The following is a 22,304-nucleotide window of genomic DNA, read 5'->3' as shown; positions in this document are numbered from 1 at the left end:
TAGGGCTTCTGCGTTAACCAAAATAGCATTAATTAGTCAGTAGATTATGTTAAGGTGTTTTTTTTAACGTGTTTCTTTAATATTTGCACCCCTTGTATGTTTAATGAATGCCCCGTACTCTTCCTAAGCAGCTTCTTTATTTCCATAGAAACATTTGCGTATCTTTTATAATTTATAGAGAAGCTGATTCGGTTTATTGACTCTACAACAAGGTTGAGGAAAACTTTTCCTAATATGCTCAACAAATGCTTGTTCTTGTGTCGCATGACAATAAGGTGTTCCCGAAACAAAATCCTGCTGCGAAATGTTACATGATTTAGTAATTATTTTTGGGAAATGTTTGGATATCCGATAGCATTTGGCTCCGACGGTGCTTACCTGTGCAGAGCTGGGCAGGCAGTGGTGTATTTACCTTGGGTGCTGACCTAGGCCTGACTCAGGTTAATGCCCACAATAGTCTTCAGAATTCATTCAGATTTTAAAAAAATTCTACTGGATGTTTTTCAGTTTTTGTATGTAAGGTGCAAGAAAAATGTTTTTATACGTGAGCATAAAAACATTGCTTTAGCCCCTCCTATCCAGCCAATGGCTGCCCTTACGTCATCGGTGGGTGTTCCCGCTGACATGGCGGGAAACACCCCCATTTAAAGGGGAAATGGGTGGAGCTGGGGTTTGTTGAACTGGAGAAGGGACACTTGGGAATTATGCGAAAGATGATGCCACTGAAGGCTTTGCGGAAAGCGATTTAAATGCGTTTTTTCTTCAGTTTCCGGGTAAATGTAGGTTGCCATCTGCCCTTTCCAGCGAAGCTTCTTTCAGCATCGTATTCCAAGTAAGAATGAAGCGTAAATCAGCTTAGTGTTTAAACAATAGGATTATGTATACTGAAAGGAGGATCGCTAATTACGGGCGAGACTGGAAAGAGGCCAAGGACAGTTCCTCCGGGCGCTTCGCTGGCATTACAGCAGAGATTTTAAGTTATTGAACCTTGTTTAACCCCTTTGAGGGATTAAACAGCAACCCAAACAACAACAAACTGCATGTCATACGAAGCCAGTAGTTGAAGTGGATGCGTTGTTTTTATTGGACCAATATAGAAAAAGATGTAAAGTTACAAAAAGCTTTTGGGACCCCGGAGGTCTCTTCTTTAATTGGAAAACCAAATCTGATAAAGAGACGTCCTTTTTTTTCACGTCGGCCCGATAAAAGGTATTAAGTATAAGTAAAGAGTCTGTTTTCTCCTGGGTTTATCCGGCGATATCCATTTTTCGTATAACGGAGCGGAGTCATGTATGATAACATGCGCTCTGGCTTAAAATATAAAACATTTCATCTTCTTAAACGAACATCTCGTCTCATTTATTTTAAAAGGGAATTTACAGATTTCTTTTACCAGGTTAGAAATATGTTTTCAAAAATACTGCAGTGTTTTCTCTTTTAAAACGGTTCTAGTTTTTGCCCCATAATTATATGTTTTCAAGCAGCTGGATATTAGCCATTCTGACTCCAAATCAGACTGCCTGTGGTAAACAATAGAATGGCCCAGTCTTAATCACTCAGGCGGACACTCTGACCAGTCAGTGCTGGTGGCTATTACTGCTGGGGGTTATATTACTGTATACAGCGCTGGGGGTTATATTACTGTATACAGCGCTGGGGATTATTACTGTATACAGCTCGGGGGTTATTTTACTGTATACAGCGCTGGGGGTGTTATATTACTGTATACAGCGCTGGGGGTTATTCCTGTATACAGCGCTGGGGGGTTATATTACTGTATACAGCGCTGGGGGTTATATTACTGTATACAGTGCTGGGGGTTATATCCCTGTATACAGCGCTGGGGATTATTACTGTATACAGCGCTGGGGGGTTATATTACTGTATACAGCGCTAGGGGGTTATATTACTGTATACAGCGCTGGGGGTTATATTACTGTATACAGCGCTGGGGGGTTATTACTGCATACAGCGCTGGGGGGTTATTACTGCATACAGCGCTGGGGGTTATATTACTGGATACAGCGCTGGGGGTTATATTACTGTATACAGCGCTCGGGGTTATATTACTGTATACAGCGCTGGGTTTTTTTTACTAGATACAGCGCAGGGGGTTATATTACTGTATACAGCGCTGGGGGTTATTACTGTATACAGCGTTGGGGGTTATATTACTGGATACAGCGCAGGAGGTTATATTACTGTATACAGCGCTGGGGGGTTATTACTGTATACAATGCTAGGGGTTATTAGTGCTGAGGGTTTATTACGGTATACAGCACTGGGGGTTATTAATGTATACAGCACTGGGGGGGTTATTACTGTATACAGCTCTCGGGCTTGTTATTGTATACAGCTCTGGAGGGTTATTATTACTGTATACAGCGCTGGGGGGTTATATTACTGTATACAGCGCTGGGGGGTTATATTACTGTATAAAGTGCTGGGGGTTATTACTGTATACAGCGCTGGGGGGGTTATTACTGTATAAAGTGCTGGGGGTTATTACTGTATACAGCACTAGGGGTTATTAGTGCGGGGGGTTTATCACTGTATGGGGGTTATTACTGTATACACTTCTGGGGGTTATATTACTGTATACAACTCTCGGTGGTTGTTACTTTATACAGCGCTGGGGGGTTATAACTGTATACAGCACCGGGGGTTATTAGCGCGGTGGTTTATCACTGTATGGGGGTTATTACTGTATACACTGCTGGGGGGTTATTACTGTATATACTAAATAAATCTATGTATTGATGTTTACAGATCACAATTATATAGAAATGTATTGAAAACCCACATTATGTACAAACTCTGGGAGCGGCAACCTTAACTCCCTACGTTCAGAAACAACACAATTATTCCTCCCCATTAAGAGATCTGCTTATGGTTGTTGATTGGTTCAGCCAGCCTTTGTAAGGGTAGGGAGAAGGAGCACTACTTTAAAAGAAAGAGTTATAGTTAGTTTTGCTAAATCAGTTTAAAGGGTGCGATGGTTGCTTTTTAATAGACTATAATCTGGTTGATACAACATATTTTCTGTAGCATTGGAAAATCATATTTTCTGCATTATTTGTTAATTTTGTTCTAAAAAGCAGAAACCCATCTTTTATGAGTATAATTGGCATCGCAAGAGCCCTCCAGGCGAACATTTCTTTTAATTAATGCCAATATAATTCGTATTAAATGATAAAATAAAGCATTTGTGTTTCAAATTTCATTAAAAAAATATGTAAATGAAGGTGGATTTTATTCTATAGTTCTACGGTCCAATGTTATGGTGCCTACAGATCACAATAAGACACAGGTATGTACCGGGCTGCGCTCGGGATTACTAAGAGACCCCGACACTAATGGCCAACAGCCCACCGGACCGGCATGTGTAGTAGAAACCCATCTTTTTTTAGGGTGACTACATTGGCCATTTAATTCCAGGACACATAATTTGTAAATTAACAGAACAAATTACCGTATTTGCTCGATTATAAGACGAGGTTTTGCTCTGAAAAATACCCCTCGTCTTCTAATCGGGGTCGTCCTCTATTTGAGGTCTGATTATGAGACTAAGATCCAGATCCCCCGCACCGCTGCAGGGGACCTGGATCCTCCTGTCTCCCCCCCCCACACTTACTTACCGGTGCTTCCTGCTGTATTGCCGGGGCAGCGGGTTGACGTCTACGCGATCCGCGTAGACAACGTCCGCTGCAGCCGGAAGGAGGTGTGGCTAGCAGCGGGGGTTGTCTGCGTCCGTCGCGGATACCTTCCCCGACTGTCAGAAATCAGAGTTCCCCGCACAGGTGCCGGAACTCTGATCTCTGACAGCCGGGAAAGGTATCCGCGACGGACGCAGACAACCCCCCGCTGCCAACTCCACCTCCTTCCGGCTGCAGCGGAAGGAGACGTCAACCCGCTGCCCCGGCAATACAGCAGGAATTTGGAAGCACCGGTAAGTGTGTGTGCGTGTGTGTGTTAAATGGGGGACATAGGGCATTTCTGGAATGCCTTATACCCCTATATGCCACTCTGGCACTTAGGGGGTTAAAAGGCATATTATGGGGCAGAGTGGCATATAGGGAGTTATAAGGCATTTCAGGAAGCAGAGTGGCGTTAAGGGGGCATTTAATAGAGCACTCTGCCTCCTGAAATGCCTTATAGAGTGCTCTATACAATGCCTTTTAACTCCCTTAATGCCACTGCCTCCTGGAATGCCTTATACCTCCCTATATGCCACTCTGCCCCATAATATGCATTTTAACCCCCTAAATGCCAGAATGGGATATAGGGGTATAAGGCATTTCTGGAGGCAGAGTGGCACATAGGGGGTCAAAAGGCATACCATGGGGCACAGTGGCATATAGAGGGTTAAAAGGCATATCATGGGCCACAGTGCCATATTGGTGTGGCAAGCCTGGGGGCAGATGTGCGTAACTGGGGGACAGGTTGGAAAATACAAGGAAATAAAAACAAAAAAAATATTTTTCTCAATCATAGCTTTTATTTAAAAAAATAGTTTACATGAATTAACATTTACTGGTAAAACTTTTTTCCTTTAGGGTCGTCTTATATTCAGGCTTTTTCTTTTTTTCCTAAGTTAATATTCAGATTTTGGGGGGTCGTCTTATAATCGAGCAAATACGGTAATTAGCCACTAATACATGGGAGCAGTCCAAATAACTTCCTGTTCTCAGGATCTTTGTGACTGCTCCTTCTTATTAAGCTATTTCTCCCCTATAGTAAGGTTGCTGAATGTTGTCGATTGGCTGAGACAGAGGAAAAGAAAGCACTGGGAAGACAGGAAGTTGCAGGCAGGAAGTTGATGAATGATGAAATGCTAGTTCTGCCACACATCCCAGCTTTCTGGAACTGAGTTTTGGAATTAAATATTCCAAAAGCAAACTGAGATTACATCACCACGATCAAAAAATAAATTCGAATATTTATTTAATTGAGTTTGTTTTTATCATGCTATCAGTCCATCAAAATTTGGGATCATCTGTAATGAACCGTGTGTTCCCCAGCCACTTTGCGTTCATTTAACCTAAGCGCGGCGTCTCGTAACATACGTGTATGCTGTGGCATTAGCGTGCGCAGGTAGTTATCACGTATTTAATCTAATTGCATCATCTAAAATGAATGTGTATGTATTTAAGCCAGTGCTGACATGAAATGCAGTGAGATAGTTGACACGGAGCTTTTAATACGAGAAGCGTTAATGATGTTGTGTCTTCGATGTATTTCCAACACACAGATGGGTTCTAGCACCTTTTTTTTTTTTTTTTTTTTGGTGTATTTCAGGAGCTGAAGTGGTAGTAGATTATTTTAAATCTTTTCGGAGCAGGAGGATTAACAGATGGTTCTGTGAGTTTAGTTGGAGAGAGAGATTTTGGCAACAGCTTAAAGAGATACAAACTGCCAAAAGAAAAAAAAAAAAATAGACAGAATAAGTTATAAAATAACTTTCGGCAAAACTCATTTCAAAATAGGTATTTCTTCCCATAACTTTAGTTTTGCAATAAACAAAAAATAATGAAGCTGCAGCCCTGCTGCTGCAGTTGCTCCAGCTAGTTGCTCTCTTCTTCCATGGTCTGGCTATTCTTGCTGCTGATTGGCTGCTTGAAGCAGCTGGTCAGTGGCAGGAAAATGGTCTCATTGAGATCAATGGCAGCACTTTCCACGCATGCGCATGTGAGTCCGACCAGATCCCCGCCTGCAGCGTTCCCAGAGCCAGTGCTGAAGCGGGGAGATGTGTTCGGCCAACTTTTGGGTGATGGGGAAAGGGGCAATTACATATAGGGGCAATTGTGCAGAATCCCCCCCCCCGTGCATTTGTAAAAGGGACAACATGATCATTTAAGGGGACCACTCAGCTAGAACATCCATTAAAGTGCATTTGATGGCTGGAGTGCCGCTTTAAACTCTAAAGAAAGAGCTATTGGCCCTAAATAAAACAGAAACAATACTTTGTTAGTTTTTAAGAGTGCAGACACAACAAGTTGAGGGGGAAAAAATAGATTGAGGTTCCAAATGTCTTATTGGCATGGCAACCACTTTTTAAATTTCCTGATTAGAGTATTGCATTGGAAGTTATTTTGAAAAAAAACCAAAACACTTTCCAAAAGAATTCTTTTTTTATTCAAAACTTCCAATGGCTCTTGAACGGGTTGGAATGTCGGTCTTCATAAGTAAGTGTTGTCTCGAAAGCTTAGGCAACAGGGCCCTTGACATGCTCTACCACACACACTCAGTGTGGGAACGATGCCATCTAAATATGGGAGAATACTACACAAGGACTTATATCTAAACGGCGTTAAAAAAAACCCCAAATAATTACAGAAGATATTTATCCAATTCATCTCATTTCAATAAATCCAGGGCAGAGAAGACATAACGATTTGGAAAGTGGATGCGGCGTAATGGAGGCAGGTGTATTTACCTTCAGTGAGTAGGCACTTCAGTCTTAGGAGAAGTGGGATAAGAACACAGCACAAACTTCTCGAGCTCCTTTCATATATTCTTTTCTGAAGATCTTGAAGATGGATCATTTAAGACATGACTTAAAACAAGTAATGTGTTTTGTATGCTGTTGACTCAGAGGAGAGGGCCTCTGTAGTAATAAATCACCCAAAAACACTCTTTTCCATGAAACATTCACTAAAAGGCACTGTATAGAAGGAAGAATCAGAAAAAGGATCCAAAGTGTTAATTCTGTACAAAGTCCTAGTTACTCTTAACTCCCCTAGTGGCTATGTGTGGAATTGCAGGTGAACTGCACATACTGGGCCACCTAACTTCTTCTAGTGGTCCAAAATCTCCAAATTAGAGCAGCCCCGGTCAGATCCTCCTTTTTGACCTATTTGTGTTTTCTGGCAGATTTTGCTACAATAGTCATTCCCAATGGCTATGAATCACAACCATACAATTTTCTGCTTAAACTGATACAAATAGCATAACCCTGTCTAGTAAGACTGCATCCAATCAGGTGTCAAGAACTCTGAAAGTGAAAGTTTTGGTGCTAAAAACTTTGAAATTTAACTGTTTAATTACCTTCACCATAAGCTCAAGTAGACTATACAAAGGAAAACCTGTTGACCTCCCAGGCATCTTCTAATCTATACAGTAATATCAATCTATATTTTCTTTCTTGTTCCTTAGTTTTTTTATTATGGGCTTTGAAACCATTTGCTTTAAAAATACGGTAGAAATAATAATAAAAAATATTTTTTTTAGAACATAACAAAATGCTTGGCCAGAAGTGATACATTAATATGTACAGTGTAGCTTAAAAAGTAAAAACACATACACACGTAACAACCCAGAAATAGTCTTACATTCTGTATTCTGCGTAGATCTGCAGAACTGGCATGGTGTGGTTTGTTTGGCAGGCTTTGTTCTTGGAACCTCAGACAGAAAAAAAAAATGAATCATCTGGTATTAGTTGGAATTTCATCATCCTTAAATTGCACACAATAACGCATTTATAACATGGATCGTCGGATACTTTAGGGCTTATCCTCCCTGCTCTAAATTCTAGAACAAAGTGCATCCAACTTTAACACCAAATTTTTGAAGCCTTTTTTTTTTTTTTTTTTTTTTTATAAATTCGCTTTTCACATAGAAACGCGTTTATATTATTCAATACATCATATAAAATCAAGACGCTGCGTTAATTATTGTAATGGTTTACAGATTTGTTAGACATTTGTATTCATTGTTTAATTTGTCAGGCTTAGCAGGAATATGGAGGCTTTTTCCTGTTTACATTGCGCAATATTTTATAACTGGCGTAAGACTCGAGACGAGAGTGCACATGGGTGCCTTATATCTGACACTAGTGAAGGAAATGAAGTATGAGTGGGATAAGCTTTAGACTTGAATGACATAAGACAAGGACCGGAACTAAGTATTTTTCATATTTAATAGCAGCTGAATAGCTCTTTTTATCTTTTTATTATTCAAATTCGACATTAACTTATCTCATTAGATCTTGGGGGTTGGAACTTTTTATAGGGTAACTATGGGTGACTTCAAAATTGCGTAATTTGTAATTTTATGATGAATTAGGAATTTGTTTAACAGGTAGAAAATGAAATGTTAATAATTTAATTACTTGGTGGTAGGTTGATTTAATGTAATGGAAGTGCATTATTGTTAATTCGATTTCTTATTAACAATACCTCCAAAGATTAGAATTCACACAGAGAAATGAAACAAATTAAAAGGGGTAAATACTGTAAAAAAAAAATAATAAAATGATTGCAAATAATAGTTTTTTAAAGCATTGAATAGAAGCTGGCATGCAGGGGAAAAATATTATAACATGTATAAAAATTACTATTTAACAACAAAATCATTGGAGATATTTTAAGGGGAAACCCCTTTAAAAGATATTAAATTATTAAATATGTTGCCGAATTATTTCTGGGTAAGCCTTGGACTTTAATCAGTATTAGGAATGAGGCATTCTGTGTGTGTGTTAAATTTAGTAGAGTAGGTGGAACAGCACCTTTAATTCCCAATAATAAATTTCTTTTAGTTTTCCATGGTGTTAAACCTCTGTCCCGCAGCGTTCGGCTTCTTAAAGCAGTTGTCGTCCAGTGTACTCGGGAAACAGCCCGCATGTTCTTAATTGCACCTGTTATGTAGCTGTGTGGCATGGATTAGCATATGGCGAATAGCGGTGCCAGCAGGAGATCAGCGTGTTGCGTGTTGCTTGCTGTGTGCTGCATAATGTGTGCCAACATGTTTCGGGCTCGCATTCTCCGTGACCAGTAGCTGAAAGAAAAAAAAAAACTGGTTTGATGTCGTTAGCAGCCGCAGCTACATTTTATGATGTTTGCTTAATTGATTCTTGCGAGTAGCGCTGAAGGACGGCCGCATGAAAACTTAGCATCAGATCAACCATAAAGCCAAAAAAGCGCACATCTAGAAAAAAAATAACAATAAACATAAAAAAGTCTAATTTCTACAAACGTTAATTAGTGGATTTTTCTACATTAGGCATTATAACGTGTAAAAAGGCCCCCGTAAAGATTTAGACCTTAATCAGTCGTTGATCTTGTCTTATGTTCATAATCATTGGGAGCGCCTTCCGCGCATGCACACTTCTAAACAGCTGAGAATCCCCCATACATTTGCAAAAAGGACTCAAAAATAATGTAAACTTACCATTAAAGCGCATATGGTGTCCTTTTAATTAATTTCCCTGGATGCCTATTTTTTACAAGGTCCCTTTATTATTACACCTTTGAAATTTAACCCGTTAGGCGCTGGCTTTGGCAATCCTAGGCAGTGAAAAGGCTGTTATCCGCCAAGGTGCGTGCCAAGGCCATCTGAAGGTTGCGTTACCTGTGTATACTCTGCCCCAAGGCGCTCAGACGGTTAATTTTTCTTTCCTTTTTCCATCTTGTACTTGGCTTTATAAAAAGTCAGTGAAGTGTGCCGTATGTCCCCTTCGTGGTGTTTTGTTAAAAGTACATTGCGGTCTATTTTATTGATTTTGAGATATAGAAGCTGTTTATTGTTCCTTTGTCAGTGGAGGGATTAAACTGTAAAATCTTATTGCGTTATCATGTAGTACAGTTTTCCACCGGCCTTGTGAGTATCCATTATTGATTTCTTTTTGTAGCAAAAGCAAGAAAATACAGCTCCAAATTCATATCCATATGATAAACAATAATGTATCTATCTCTCAAAATATCTATTTCATTATATGTATGTCTGTCTATCTATCTAATCTATCTATCTAATCTATCTATCTAATCTATCTATCTAATCTATCTATCTATATATCTGTCTGTCTGTCTGTTCTATCTATTTCATTATCTATCTATCTTTCATTATCTGTCTATATTTTTCATTATATCTATCTCTCATTCTTTCTCTCTCCTCTCTCTCATTCTCTCTCTCTCTCATTCTCTCTCTCTCTTTCTCTCTCTCTCTCATTCTCTCTCTCTCTCATTCTCTCTCTCTCTCTCTCTCATTCTCTCATTCTCTCTCTCTCATTTTCTCTCTCTCTCTCTCTCATTCTCTCTCTCTCATTCTCTCATTCTCGGAAGACCACTTTATACAAAGAATATACCTGGGAACTTTGCAGGGTAGGCTACCCGGAGGGCTCCCTCTTCTGTCGGAGTGGCGTTATAAAGGGGCAGGACTAGCTGCATGTAGAGGTGGAGCTAACCTTTAGTGGGAGTTAACTGGGCGAGGAGTTGACGGAATGGGGGTGGGCGTGGCCAAAGCCGCTTACCTGTCCAGAGAAACAAATGATTTAACCAGAGACTCCGGGTTAGACCTGGGAGTTCCCAAGTACGGCGATGACATCATAGGGGTACTATACTAACAGGCTGCTGCTATACAATGAGGGCACTGTATATGTTTTTCCTCCATGCTTATTGTACTGGAACCTGTAGAAATGGCTGAAACTAAGAAGTATTTCTTTTGCTACCAGCATCATATGCAGAAAACATGCATTCCCACAGGCCAAACTTTGAAATATAAAAAAAACTAAGAATTCTTGGGTTAAAACAAACAAATATTCCTAGCATACAAATTTGTTATGATGTGCTGCTGATCCCTTTATGTAGAAGTTTTACTGAATCTCTTATTCTAATGATTTTTTTTTTTTTTAATTAAAAACTAACCCCCAAAACAAAATCTCACATCAAAATTTTCTTTTGGAACAATTGTCATTTTGTGAGTCCTATACATTAACTCAATGCGTCAAAATGATCAAACGTTCCGAAACTGGTAGCCTGGAAATATATAAATCAGATTCCTTTTTTTTTTTTTTTTTGTAGTGACCTTGAGATTTATACCTGTCCTTGCTATCAATCAGACCAATTACTTTTAAGCACCGGCAAATAACTCGAGAACGGAAAATTCACATATTGAAATTTGGATGTAATTGTGTCTGAGACAATAATTACAGCTCGGAGAAAGCAACTGTTTGTAAAATCCTTTTAATTAATAAACACTGAAGCGTGAGATTTTTAACAGCTATTTATTAAATTTTATACATATACAAGGCTGGCGTTGATACTTGTTTCATACAGTTAATTATATTTGGGGTTTTTTTTTTTTTGCAGTTTGTGAAAAGGATAGTACAAGTAATAAGTTTTAGCTTATAAAGCAAAAAGAAATATATAAATAAATATTAATATTATATATTAAATATATAAAATATTAATAAGAGTAAATATTGCATCTAATAAGGAAATGTTTAAAAAAATACATTAAATTAAATGGTAATCTCACCTAAATGAGAGTGGAAAGGAGGTAATAGGGTGAGATTGTCCAGGTCCTTTGGTCAATTGGTCAGAGAGAAGGTTTGGAAGATGTGGCTTCCAAACCAGTTCCAAACAGTCAACCAATTAATCTCCTTTTTTCATATTTGGCTCACAAAAACCTACACTATACGTTTGTGGGGAAAGTGGGCAGGGGGTAAACAGGACATGAGTGGGAAGTGGGGATGGCCATAAATGAATCCCCTGCCCTGGAGATAGAAGACACTGTCCCAGAGACCCAGGGAAGCAGAGCTTCACCCAGAGACTCCAGAGCAATCCTGGAGAGGTCCTCCCAAGTATGCCAGTGAGCATCATCTGCAAGCAGAGCTTGGTCGTCCCTGTATAATGCATAGCATGAGTGTGAGTTGAGCGTTATTGATCAATGCACTATACAGGGCCTGCTAAGCAGTTTGTGAAGGAGAACTTTTTCAGTTCTGGCCCTTCATAATGCACATTGAAGTTGGGAAGTTGAAACCAAAATGTCCCCAATGTCTTTTACTTTTCATGGTTGGCTAACAAGCCTTACGCTATGTTCTCTCTTACTCATTCTTTCTTTGTAGATCTGCTCTTTCAATCTGGATATAACTAATTATGAAAGAGGCCATTGGTTCTGTAATACATGAAATATTTTAGGAGTAACATAGACCAAAGACTGTAATCCATGCAGTGGGGCTTTTAATTTAAGATTTAACCAGAGCTTTTCTAGCGAAGAAAGGAGTGTTATAAAAGTACATTTTAAACTAGTCTACGGGCTTTGATAAAGTATATAAGCCTGAGAACCACGTCCATCCTATAGTGTTTAAGCTGGATAGCTCTGCTAACTCTGTAGGGTGCTGAGCTGTAGGGGGCGCTACCACAGTGTTTGCTCAAGTGGGCAGCAGAGAGTTTGAGTACAAAAAAATTGAGTAAGGGAGGCGGTTTTGTTGTTGAATCAGCAGCAAAGACATCGCTCGGCTGGACTTATACACCTTCCTTATGGTGAGTGCTTGCTCTATGGTGAGCTGCCAAGTGTGGAAAGAGTTATAACCAAACTGCTGAAGAAGTTCAGCTGGTTTTTCACCGTGTTGTCTGTAAGCCAATGGAAAGGTGTGGCGTTGGCATTAGGAGATGTAAGCCTTCATGCCAGGCCCTCACAAGCAGGAATAGAGTGAACAAAGGTCCGTGTGATACAATATAACAGTCCGGACTGGAGTGTGCCTTCAACAGATAGTCCTTTCTACTGTAGTTTTAATGCTGGACTCTTCATCGTAGAGGTTCAGTGACAGGTAGCCTCTCACACTCCGTGAAATCTCAAGTTAGGTTTACCCAGCCAAAGACAATCATGGTGGGAAGTGTTTCAGCTTTGTGTTAACTACTCCAATATCGGGTTTGCATCAAGGTCTGCGGTATTCACATTGTCCCTGTTTCCTCGCAGGAACTTTGCCGCCAGCGGATGGCCGTCAAGACCTCCGACCGGCCAGAGCCTCTTCACAGTTCCCGTATCAACAGCATCTCCTCACAGTTCAGCGATGGGCCGATGCAAAGTCCCACGGCAAGGAGCAGCACCTCATCTTGGAGTGAAGAGCCAGTCCAATCCAATATGGACATCTCCACTGGCCACATGATACTGGTGAGCAAAAAATTAAGATTTCTAGGGCAAACCTTCCCAGACATGTTTAATATGCTTTTTACTGCATGTATCCATTTATTTTAGGTACATTAAAGTCCACCCCTATTACATGGTGCCCCTGAAACATTGTGTCCTATGCGCATGCACACTCTGCTCTAACCATACTATTATACACATATCTTAATTAAGGAATTTGAACACCCCCCCCCCCATTGTGTGTGCTGGTCAAAGGCTAAAGTACCGGTGGCATGGACGGGTCTGAAACCAGCTTTACGGGGAGAATGCATTGAGATCGCGTCAGTGGATGGCCCCCTCTGCTATTCATGTGTGTGACGTGTTGCGAGGGAGACTGTATAAGTCAGGGATCAGTACGCTTTGTTGTCGATCCTTGAAAATAATCTTTGACATATGTGGGTTGGTTGGGGGCAATGTTCCATCTAATTTTTCTTAGTTGGCGTGCGCAGAAAATTTCTCTTGTGCAAAAAGTTTCACAGAGCAAAAATTTTGTGCGCACAATATCCGCGCCGCATAAGGTTTCAAAAAAATTATTATTTTTTTCTTTTTTGGGGAAAAACTTTTGTGCGCACAATTTTTGGACGTGTGCGCTCTCTTAAAAAGCAATGTGCGCGCGCACAAGCGCACATCTTAGAGGGAACACTGGTTGGGGGGCAGGTGAGTGCCAGCCGGTGAGTGCCAGCCTATCATGGACACAATTTCTCCTTTTGTATAGATTTCTGCTGTTTTTCTGTGTGTGGGGAGGAAATATATGGACCTGCTGCGCCGACTCGATTTATCAATGTGCTTTATATCTCTCTTTCTCTCTCTATCTCTTCTGGTGCGGCGAATGAGTGAGTGTTACGGTTGGCCTTAGGTCTGGCTCTGGAAGACTCATTTGACCCCAATTAAAAAATCTGCCCGCGTGGCCCTTTCTTCAATAAATCTGGGAAGAGTATCTTCACCGGCTCAGCGTTCTCGGATAGGTTTTCATCTGAAAAAACCTACGGCAGTTTATTTTCACCAAGAGATTAAACCCAATTTGACAAATTCAAACGTTCTACGGAAACACAAACATAGAATTTGACAACAGATACGACCCTATATCTAGTTCACTGTAAAGTCTTAGATTCAGGTGCCATACGCCTGTCCCACTACCACCTCTGCTGGGAGGCTGTTCCACTCATCCCCCACCTTCTCAGTAAAATAAAAAAGTCTCCAACTTCCATTTACCTATAATCTGTATCGATAATCACTCCAAAAACACAATTCTAAAGAAACACATAGTAACAGTATGAAAAATATGTTCGCTCTTATGATCCGCTCCATCAGTGAAGGTACTTAATTGTTTTAATGAAATGCAAATCATTTATCAGAGGGTTTTTCATACAGAAAGAAGGCTCTTAATCTTTATTAGTTGAAGTCTACCTATAGAACTGATGTAAGCAGGATGGCGAGCGCTGATGAACATTTCATGTGTCATGTGACTTGCGGGGTCCTGCGGATCATTCCCGTCCCTGGATTTCTCGCAGCCCCCTCGTATGACAAATGAACTGTTAGCCGATCTTTCGTGGGGTGCGCAAATATGACTTGGCACGTTAAAAAATAATGGCCACAAGGCATCCGCGGCAATGGGAAGAATGAATGTATTAGCGGGGGTGGGGGCGGAAGCGTGGAAAATTATGTTAATCTGTCAGAAAAGAATATTATTGTAATTTTGCAAGGAGATTACCGAGCTCGGGTGCAACGATTTATGGCGCCGGGATTATTTTGCTTTATTCATTAACTACCTTTGAGCCGGACCACAAGACAGTAGAAACATAGGACCACTGACGGCGGATCGGACCCCTTCGGCCCCCACCTAGTTGCCCATTGTGCCTGCTGTAAAGAATCGGACCTTAATCAGTCCCTGGTCCTGATTCAAGAGCCGTATATCTATCCCATGCTAGTTAAAATTGTACCGTATTAACCTTTACCACTTCTGCTGAGAGGCTGTCCTACTTAGCTACCACTCTCTAATATATCGCTTTTTAGCTTTAAATCCTAAAACAGAGAGAGAAATAATTTTTCAAGGCAAAATCCTGTAGTATCTCAGTATGCACTTTGCATTTTCAAATATTTAATAATTGAGTTCCGAATGTTTATTCATTTCGTTAAGTGTTTATTTAACGTGGTTTTAAGGTGTCAAATGCTGAATTCAGAAGGTATTTAGCGAGTTAAACTTGTAGCAAAACAGCAATTACCTTTCCCCGAGTGCAAATAAATACAAATCGCGTTGGATTAGCATTTTCTGCTGTCTGTCATTCTGCGGGTCGGCAACAAGACCCAGTTAAATTTAACCCGTTTACAAGCAATTACCAAAAAAAAGAAAATCCATTTTAGAAGTCTGAAAATTTGATACAAAAAAAGGAAATTCTGTAATGACTTGTCAGAGACCGCTGTAAAAAATGGGATGGATATATAAATAATTATATTATATCTTCAAGGGAAACTCTCTCCAAAAACTTTTTAGAACTAGTATCAGATATAAAATTACTATTCAAAAAATATTGCGCTTCTGTTCTATTTTTTTTTTTTTTTTGTGCAAAATCGAGTGTTTTCTCTAGTCATTCATAAAGGTTCTAGCTGTTATTTTAGCTCAATCTGCTAGACAAACACTGAAGCATTATCATACTGCCTTGGGTAAACAATAGAATAGCTCAGTCTTACTCACTCATCTAGACACTCTGTCTAATAAAAGTCTATGGAGGAACGGACTTCATTAACATTGTCATAAAGCATCAGCTCAGTGTGGTGTTTGAGCCGGGAAAGTCACCCTAAATATCACATGACTGACAGCAACGGCGGCCCCCAGGTCTGCAGATAAAGGGAGTTTATTGGAACAAAATTAGATAAAACCAGGTTATTTTCATTGCTGACCGGAGGGTTATTACTGTATACAGCGCTGGGGGGTTATATTACTGTATACAGCGCTGGGGGGTTATATTACTGTATACAGCGCTGGGTGGTTATATTACTGTATACAGCGCTGGGGGGTTATATTACTGTATACAGTGCTGGGGGTATTACTGTATACAGTGCTGGGGGGTTATATTACTGTATACAGCGCTGGGGGGTTATATTACTGTATACAGGGCTGGAGGTTATTACTGTATACAGCACTGGGGGGTTATATTACTGTATACAGCACTGGGGGTTATATTACTGTATACAGTGCTGGGGGTTATATTACTGTATACAGTGCTGGGGGTTATATTACTGTATACAGCGCTGGGGGGGTTATATTACTGTATACAGCGCTGGGGGGTTATATTACTGTATACAGCGCTGGGGGGTTATATTACTGTATACAGCGCTGGGGGGTTATATTACTATATACAGTGCTGGGGGGTTATATTACTGTATATAGTAGTGGGGGGTTATATTACTATATACAGTGCTGGGGGTTATATTACTATATACAGTGCTGGGGGGTTATATTACTGTATACAGCGCTGGGGGTTATATTACTGTATACAGTGCTGGGGGTTAGATTACTGTATACAGCACTGGGGGGTTATGTTACTGTATACAGCACTGGGGGGTTATGTTACTGTATACAGCGCTGGGGGTTAGATTACTGTATACAGCGCTGGGGGGTTATATTACTGTATACAGCGCTGGGGTTAGATTACTGTATACAGCGCTGGGGGTTAGATTACTGTATACAGCGCTGGGGGTTAGATTACTGTATACAGCGCTGGGGGTTAGATTACTGTATACAGCGCTGGGGGTTATATTACTGAATACAGCGCTGGGGGTTAGATTACTGTATACAGCGCTGGGGGGTTATATTACTGTATACAGCGCTGGGGGTTAGATTACTGTATACAGCGCTGGGGGTTAGATTACTGTATACAGCGCTGGGTGTTAGATTACTGTATACAGCGCTGGGGGGTTATATTACTGTATACAGCGCTGGGAGTTATATTACTGTATACAGCGCTGGGGGTTAGATTACTGTATACAGCGCTGGGGGGTTATATTACTGTATACAGCGCTGGGGGGGTTAGATTACTGTATACAGCGCTGGGGGGTTATATTACTGTATACAGCACTGGGGGTTATATTACTGTATACAGCGCTGGGGGTTATATTACTGTATACAGCGCTGGGGGTTAGATTACTGTATACAGTGCTGGGGGTTAGATTACTGTATACAGCGCTGGGGGGTTATATTACTGTATACAGCGCTGGGGGTTAGATTACTGTATACAGCGCTGGGGGTTAGATTACTGTATACAGCGCTGGGGGTTATATTACTGTATACAGCGCTGGGGGGGTTAGATTACTGTATACAGCGCTGGGGGGTTATATTACTGTATACAGCGCTGGGGGTTAGATTACTGTATACAGTGCTGGGGGGGTTAGATTACTGTATACAGCGCTGGGGGGTTATATTACTGTATACAGTGCTGGGGGGGTTAGATTACTGTATACAGCGCTGGGGGGTTATATTACTGTATACAGCGCTGGGGGTTAGATTACTGTATACAGTGCTGGGGGGTTATATTACTGTATACAGCGCTGGGGGGGTTAGATTACTGTATACAGCGCTGGGGGGTTATATTACTGTATACAGCGCTGGGGGGGTTAGATTACTGTATACAGCGCTGGGGGGTTATATTACTGTATACAGCGCTGGGGGTTAGATTACTGTATACAGTGCTGGGGGGGTTAGATTACTGTATACAGCGCTGGGGGTTAGATTACTGTATACAGCGCTGGGGGTTAGATTACTGTATACAGCGCTGGGGGTTAGATTACTGTATACAGCACTTTTTTTGGTACGCGGTGCCTTTTCGTAGATTCTCGCGCATTGATCTCACACATACTAAATCTCAGTCACAAATTAGGAGCAACTGGAGGGCATTAAGAAAAAAAGACAAACCACGATGTGTAACAAAATTCTTACATCATTTCTATACTTTAACATAGTCTTTTTTGACATTTTATGCAAAAAAAAATTGCTGAAACTGAATCGCTTCCATTATTTCCAACACAGAAACTTCATTAGACCTTTCCTCGTTTATTGAAGGTGACATTATTTGAGACAAAGCATTAATTGCACTCTCTCCAAGCTAATAAGAGAGTCGTTGTATTATTTCCTCCTAGGAAACCTTTAAGAAGCTTTCTTGGTTTCTTTGGCATATCAATGCCTCCTTTCGTGTTAATTCGCTATATTTCAGTTTTACCTTTTTTTTTTATAGAGCCCCCACTAATTATCTATCATGTTTATAGACCGATACACATTGTCATGTAATACAATTAATACAATGATAATAAAAACTATAACGTATTATTGTCTTGTAGTTACTTATCAAGGGGTATATAATCATACCTGGGAGCTTCCAAGGGTGGGACCCCGGAGCTGTCACTCTTCCATTGAATGGGCAAAGGGGCTGGGCTAACAAAGCAAATGGGTGGAGCTGCCCTTATGTATGGGTGGGGCTAGTCTCAAACTTGCTTAAGTAGGATGGGGAAGTAGTCGTGGCCAAATGCCACTCCTCTCCACAAGGAAGGAGGAAAGTGACTGGGAGACCCAGAGAAGCAGCTCATCACCCGGAGACCCCGGGTCAACCCAGAGAGTTCCCAGGAATGTAAATAATTCTAGTTCTGAAGAACCACATTGATATTTTATTATAATATTCTGCACTTTTCCCTATCATACACATATTAATTATTGAAATACTAACAGACTGGCAATGATGAAGGCCTGAGCATCACAGTATAGGGTTACTTCTATCACATGGCATATACCTCACATATATATGTTGGCGCACATAAACAATGCTGTTTTCACCATTTTGTTCATTTAGTAGAAATTTATTTTTTTCTGTAGTTTTAATAAAGTGAAGCAGGGGATTTTTTCCCGCAGTATCATGCCTTCCGAGAGCTTGTTTCAGTCTACCCTGTACCTTTTTGCGTTAGACATCACTAGGCACCTTTTGGCAGCTGGAGATTGCGGGAAAAGAAGATTAGTGAGTGTTTGCGATGATCCCAACACCTGCTGATTGGATTGAAATAATCCTTTTACACATTACAAAACTCCATTATCACAGAATTAAGAGAAAGATGGCAGTAATATTGACGACATCTGAGTAGCATTAATCTGAACAAACACAGCGCTGGTATCTTTTAAAATGACTGAATACAGAAAAGAAAAAAAAAAAAAAAAAAATAGCATATTATGGCTTTTTTTGGAGCCTTGCATCCTTTTAATGAAAAAATACCCACCCGCTGTTTCTGACTAAAGCGACATTTGTTGCAACATGTATCCATGTAGCTGGCGTCGGTTGGATCTGGCAATACGTTCCTGGAACTTGTTAAATTATAATTTATATTTAAAGCACAAATGGTGAAAGGAGTCGTTCGTGTTGAATAAAGTGGAGGATTTAATTAACGAACATAGAAAGGAAAACTCATTGGTTTGGTGGTTTCGATCATGATGTTCCTATAGCGACACGAAAGAAAAAAAAAAAGGATATATCTGTATTATCTCGAGAGAAGATGGAGTCTTTAGTTCGCCTTGGCATCTTTTATTGCACCAACAATGCAAAAGATATAAAGTTACAAATGCTTTCTGGACCTCATAGGTCTCTTGTTCAGAAGATGACAGTAGAAAACTTACATAAACCTGGTGTTATCATTATTGCATTATCGAATAGCCCATACAGCATGCCCGGCAGTTGCCATGGGGATAAGACAGCTTTCTAGAACGTTGCATCAGAAATGCTTGTTCCAAATAACCTCGCTATATATATCTGTGTTATAAAATACCGGCTCCTGCCTATCTTTTGCTAGTTAGTGGGATGTTAAGTCTCTCCGTTGTATAGCGCTATGGAAAATGTCAGCACTTTATACACCGAGACTAATAATAATTTCAGGTCTATTCCTATGGCTCTCCAAATTACCTTTGTTTCTGAGGAACGCCGTACCGCGCGAAGCTTGCCCATCATAATCAGAATTTTGCTGCTTGATTTACATATTTTAATGGGAGTGCGTTCTGATTACAAACTGCCAAGTCGACATTTTGATGAATAAACAAGGGGGTGTTTTCTTCCCTTAGCAATAAAGGAGTACGCAGTTTATTGTACAAATTTTTAATAGTGGCAGATATCACAATCTTTTATTAGTCTCTTAGGTGCACGTAAAATGATGATTATACTGCTGAAGTTAATGCCTAGGGTCCCTGGTACTTGGGGGGGGAGCCCTGCTTTGGGTCTCATTGGGGGGTTATTATGGTGGGGTCCATTTGGATATGTCAACGCTGTCCTTTCCGTTAGTTTCCAGTGTTTCATCCAGGAGCCAGGAAGGGGTAGCTATAGCAGCAGGTGGGCAATTTTTTGGAGACGGAAGGGGCAGAACAAATAAAGGAACGGGCAAAAGCTATTCTGCCACCCTGGTGTCCATGAACGAAGGATGAGTGAGGCGTCTCGGCAATCAGCTGCCATACCCAGGCTAACTAGGATAATTGTATTGTAGGGCATTTGTTACCCCATTTAGAGACGCTCTAGAATTAGACAGATCTATAGGAGAACTGGTTTATACACGAGCAAAACCACTTCTTATGGGTCTGTTGAATTTTAAGAGACAGTCATAACTGTTTATGTTTTTCAAGGATCGGGTAGGAATATTGATATTCCAAAAAATAAAGTAAAAAGGGGGGGGCGCTGCCATGCAGACAAGGCTCCTCAAGCAATTAAGATGACACTGAGCTGAAATTGTCACATATGCAATTTGTAAATGGCGAACTAGTCATCTAATGTAACTGGCATCAGTATTCTGCATGTCTCCGAAACTAATTGAAATGTTATTAAAATTAGTACTGTAAGTGGCATTCAAGGGCACTATGAATTTATTTACCAATCAAATATTTTAATTAAGTTTTTTTTTTGCTGTTGGTTAATAGAAAGGGCACAGTGTTCGGCTCTCAGCAGTATGATTTCACGCTGAGAACTCAAATTATCAAACAGCAGGATAGACGAACAGACACCAAAGATGACAAGTGACACTTACTAATGATTACATCGCAACCCCCCCCACCCCATGACCCGAAGAAGCTCATTCTCTATATGATGTATTTGGGTTCACAAGGCACTCGCTCATGCAAAATATTGAAAATAGGATTGTTATTTTTTTTTAAATTAAAGCAGAATGTAACCTAATTTATCCTAATGAGGTGCCTATATACACCACATAAAACGTACCCCTTTTATGGTAATAAGTTATGTTATTTGCAAATTAATGCAATTAAAGTTTTCATCACTTGCATCAACACTTCAGGTATGTATATAGCGCATTAATAATATATACTACCCTCCCCCACTCGAATGGTAACACACAAAACTGGGCTTCCACCAAAGCAAGCAATTTCTCTGGGCACAGGAAGCACTCCATTCTAGACAGGAAGTGTCCATGGAACAAACCACTTGAGGTAGAGGGGAGATGGAGTTCATTCTCCTCAAATGTATCTAACCTTCCTAGCAGCTTCTCTTCCCCTGATGAGGTCAGCCAGGTCGTTGAAAGCCATTTAGTAGGCACCAGGGCAGCTGTGTACGGGCCCCTAAGGATGTTTGGACCCTGGTCAGCAGGACATTTTGTTATGTAGAAAAGATGGGCTTGTAAATATATTGGGGTCCAAGGTGTATTCTTCTTCTGGCCATTTTGGTTTTTATAAGACATAATAGATGCATTTCCTGGTTTATATAAGCTTCCTGTGATTGGCAACGTTATATAACGTGTATAATAAGCCGAACTAATGAGGAGAACCCACAACCAACAACCAAGGCCCTGTTCTGACATTACAGATCCGTTGAATGAACACGATTAGTTTGACATGATTGGGCCTATTGAGCATTATTAAAAAAATAAATCTGGGAGTAATTTTCAAGTAATATATATATAATTATATAAAAAAAAACGGATGAAAGCATATGGTGACAATTAAGTCAACGTTAAAATAAACGAAGAGGTGCAGATGCATGTTGCGTCCTTTATAAGAGAGCAATGCACTGATTTGTTGCACTCTGTTCCATACAGAAGAACCCTGTGCCCCAAGCCCCCAGGTATCCCTGTTTTCACAGGGCAGTCCCAGTTTTCGGGCACTGTCCCACTGTTCCACGTAGCTGCCACACTGTCATAATTTTGTGGTTCGAGAAGCTGTAAAATCAATGGAGGTCAGTGTTTTTGCCACGTGACCACCTGGCGATGCTCTGCACACGTTGGCTCTTGGAGTAAGGTGTGTGGTTGGCTGTAGCTCTGACTCCACCCACTTCTGCATACAGCCCCACCCACTATTGCTTAAATCCCACCCAGTCCCTCCTCTAGCCGCTTCCCCAACACAGGTGTTCCCATTTGGACATCTGAAATGTGGGGGG

The 22,304-nt window shown here is 40.6% G+C and overlaps 1 protein-coding gene across 1 annotated transcript in view; it reads left to right on the top strand.

Annotated features, from left to right (window-relative positions):
* The window catches only part of LOC149276500 (receptor-type tyrosine-protein phosphatase N2-like), a 259,787-nt gene that overhangs the window by 209,422 nt on the left and 28,061 nt on the right, over window positions 1–22,304 (top strand). The window contains exon 7 of the mRNA XM_089503564.1: window positions 12,697–12,891. Coding sequence (XP_089359690.1) covers window positions 12,697–12,891 — 195 coding nt within the window. The remainder of the gene's footprint in view (window positions 1–12,696; window positions 12,892–22,304) is intronic.

This window comes from Sceloporus occidentalis, unplaced genomic scaffold (genome assembly GCF_023333645.1).
Source record: "Sceloporus occidentalis isolate IW3139 unplaced genomic scaffold, rSceOcc1.0.p SCAF_236, whole genome shotgun sequence".
NCBI classification, from domain to species: domain Eukaryota; kingdom Metazoa; phylum Chordata; class Lepidosauria; order Squamata; family Phrynosomatidae; genus Sceloporus; species Sceloporus occidentalis.
The sequence above is the reverse complement of the archived record's forward strand: the minus strand, read 5'-3'. Positions and strand labels throughout refer to the sequence as shown.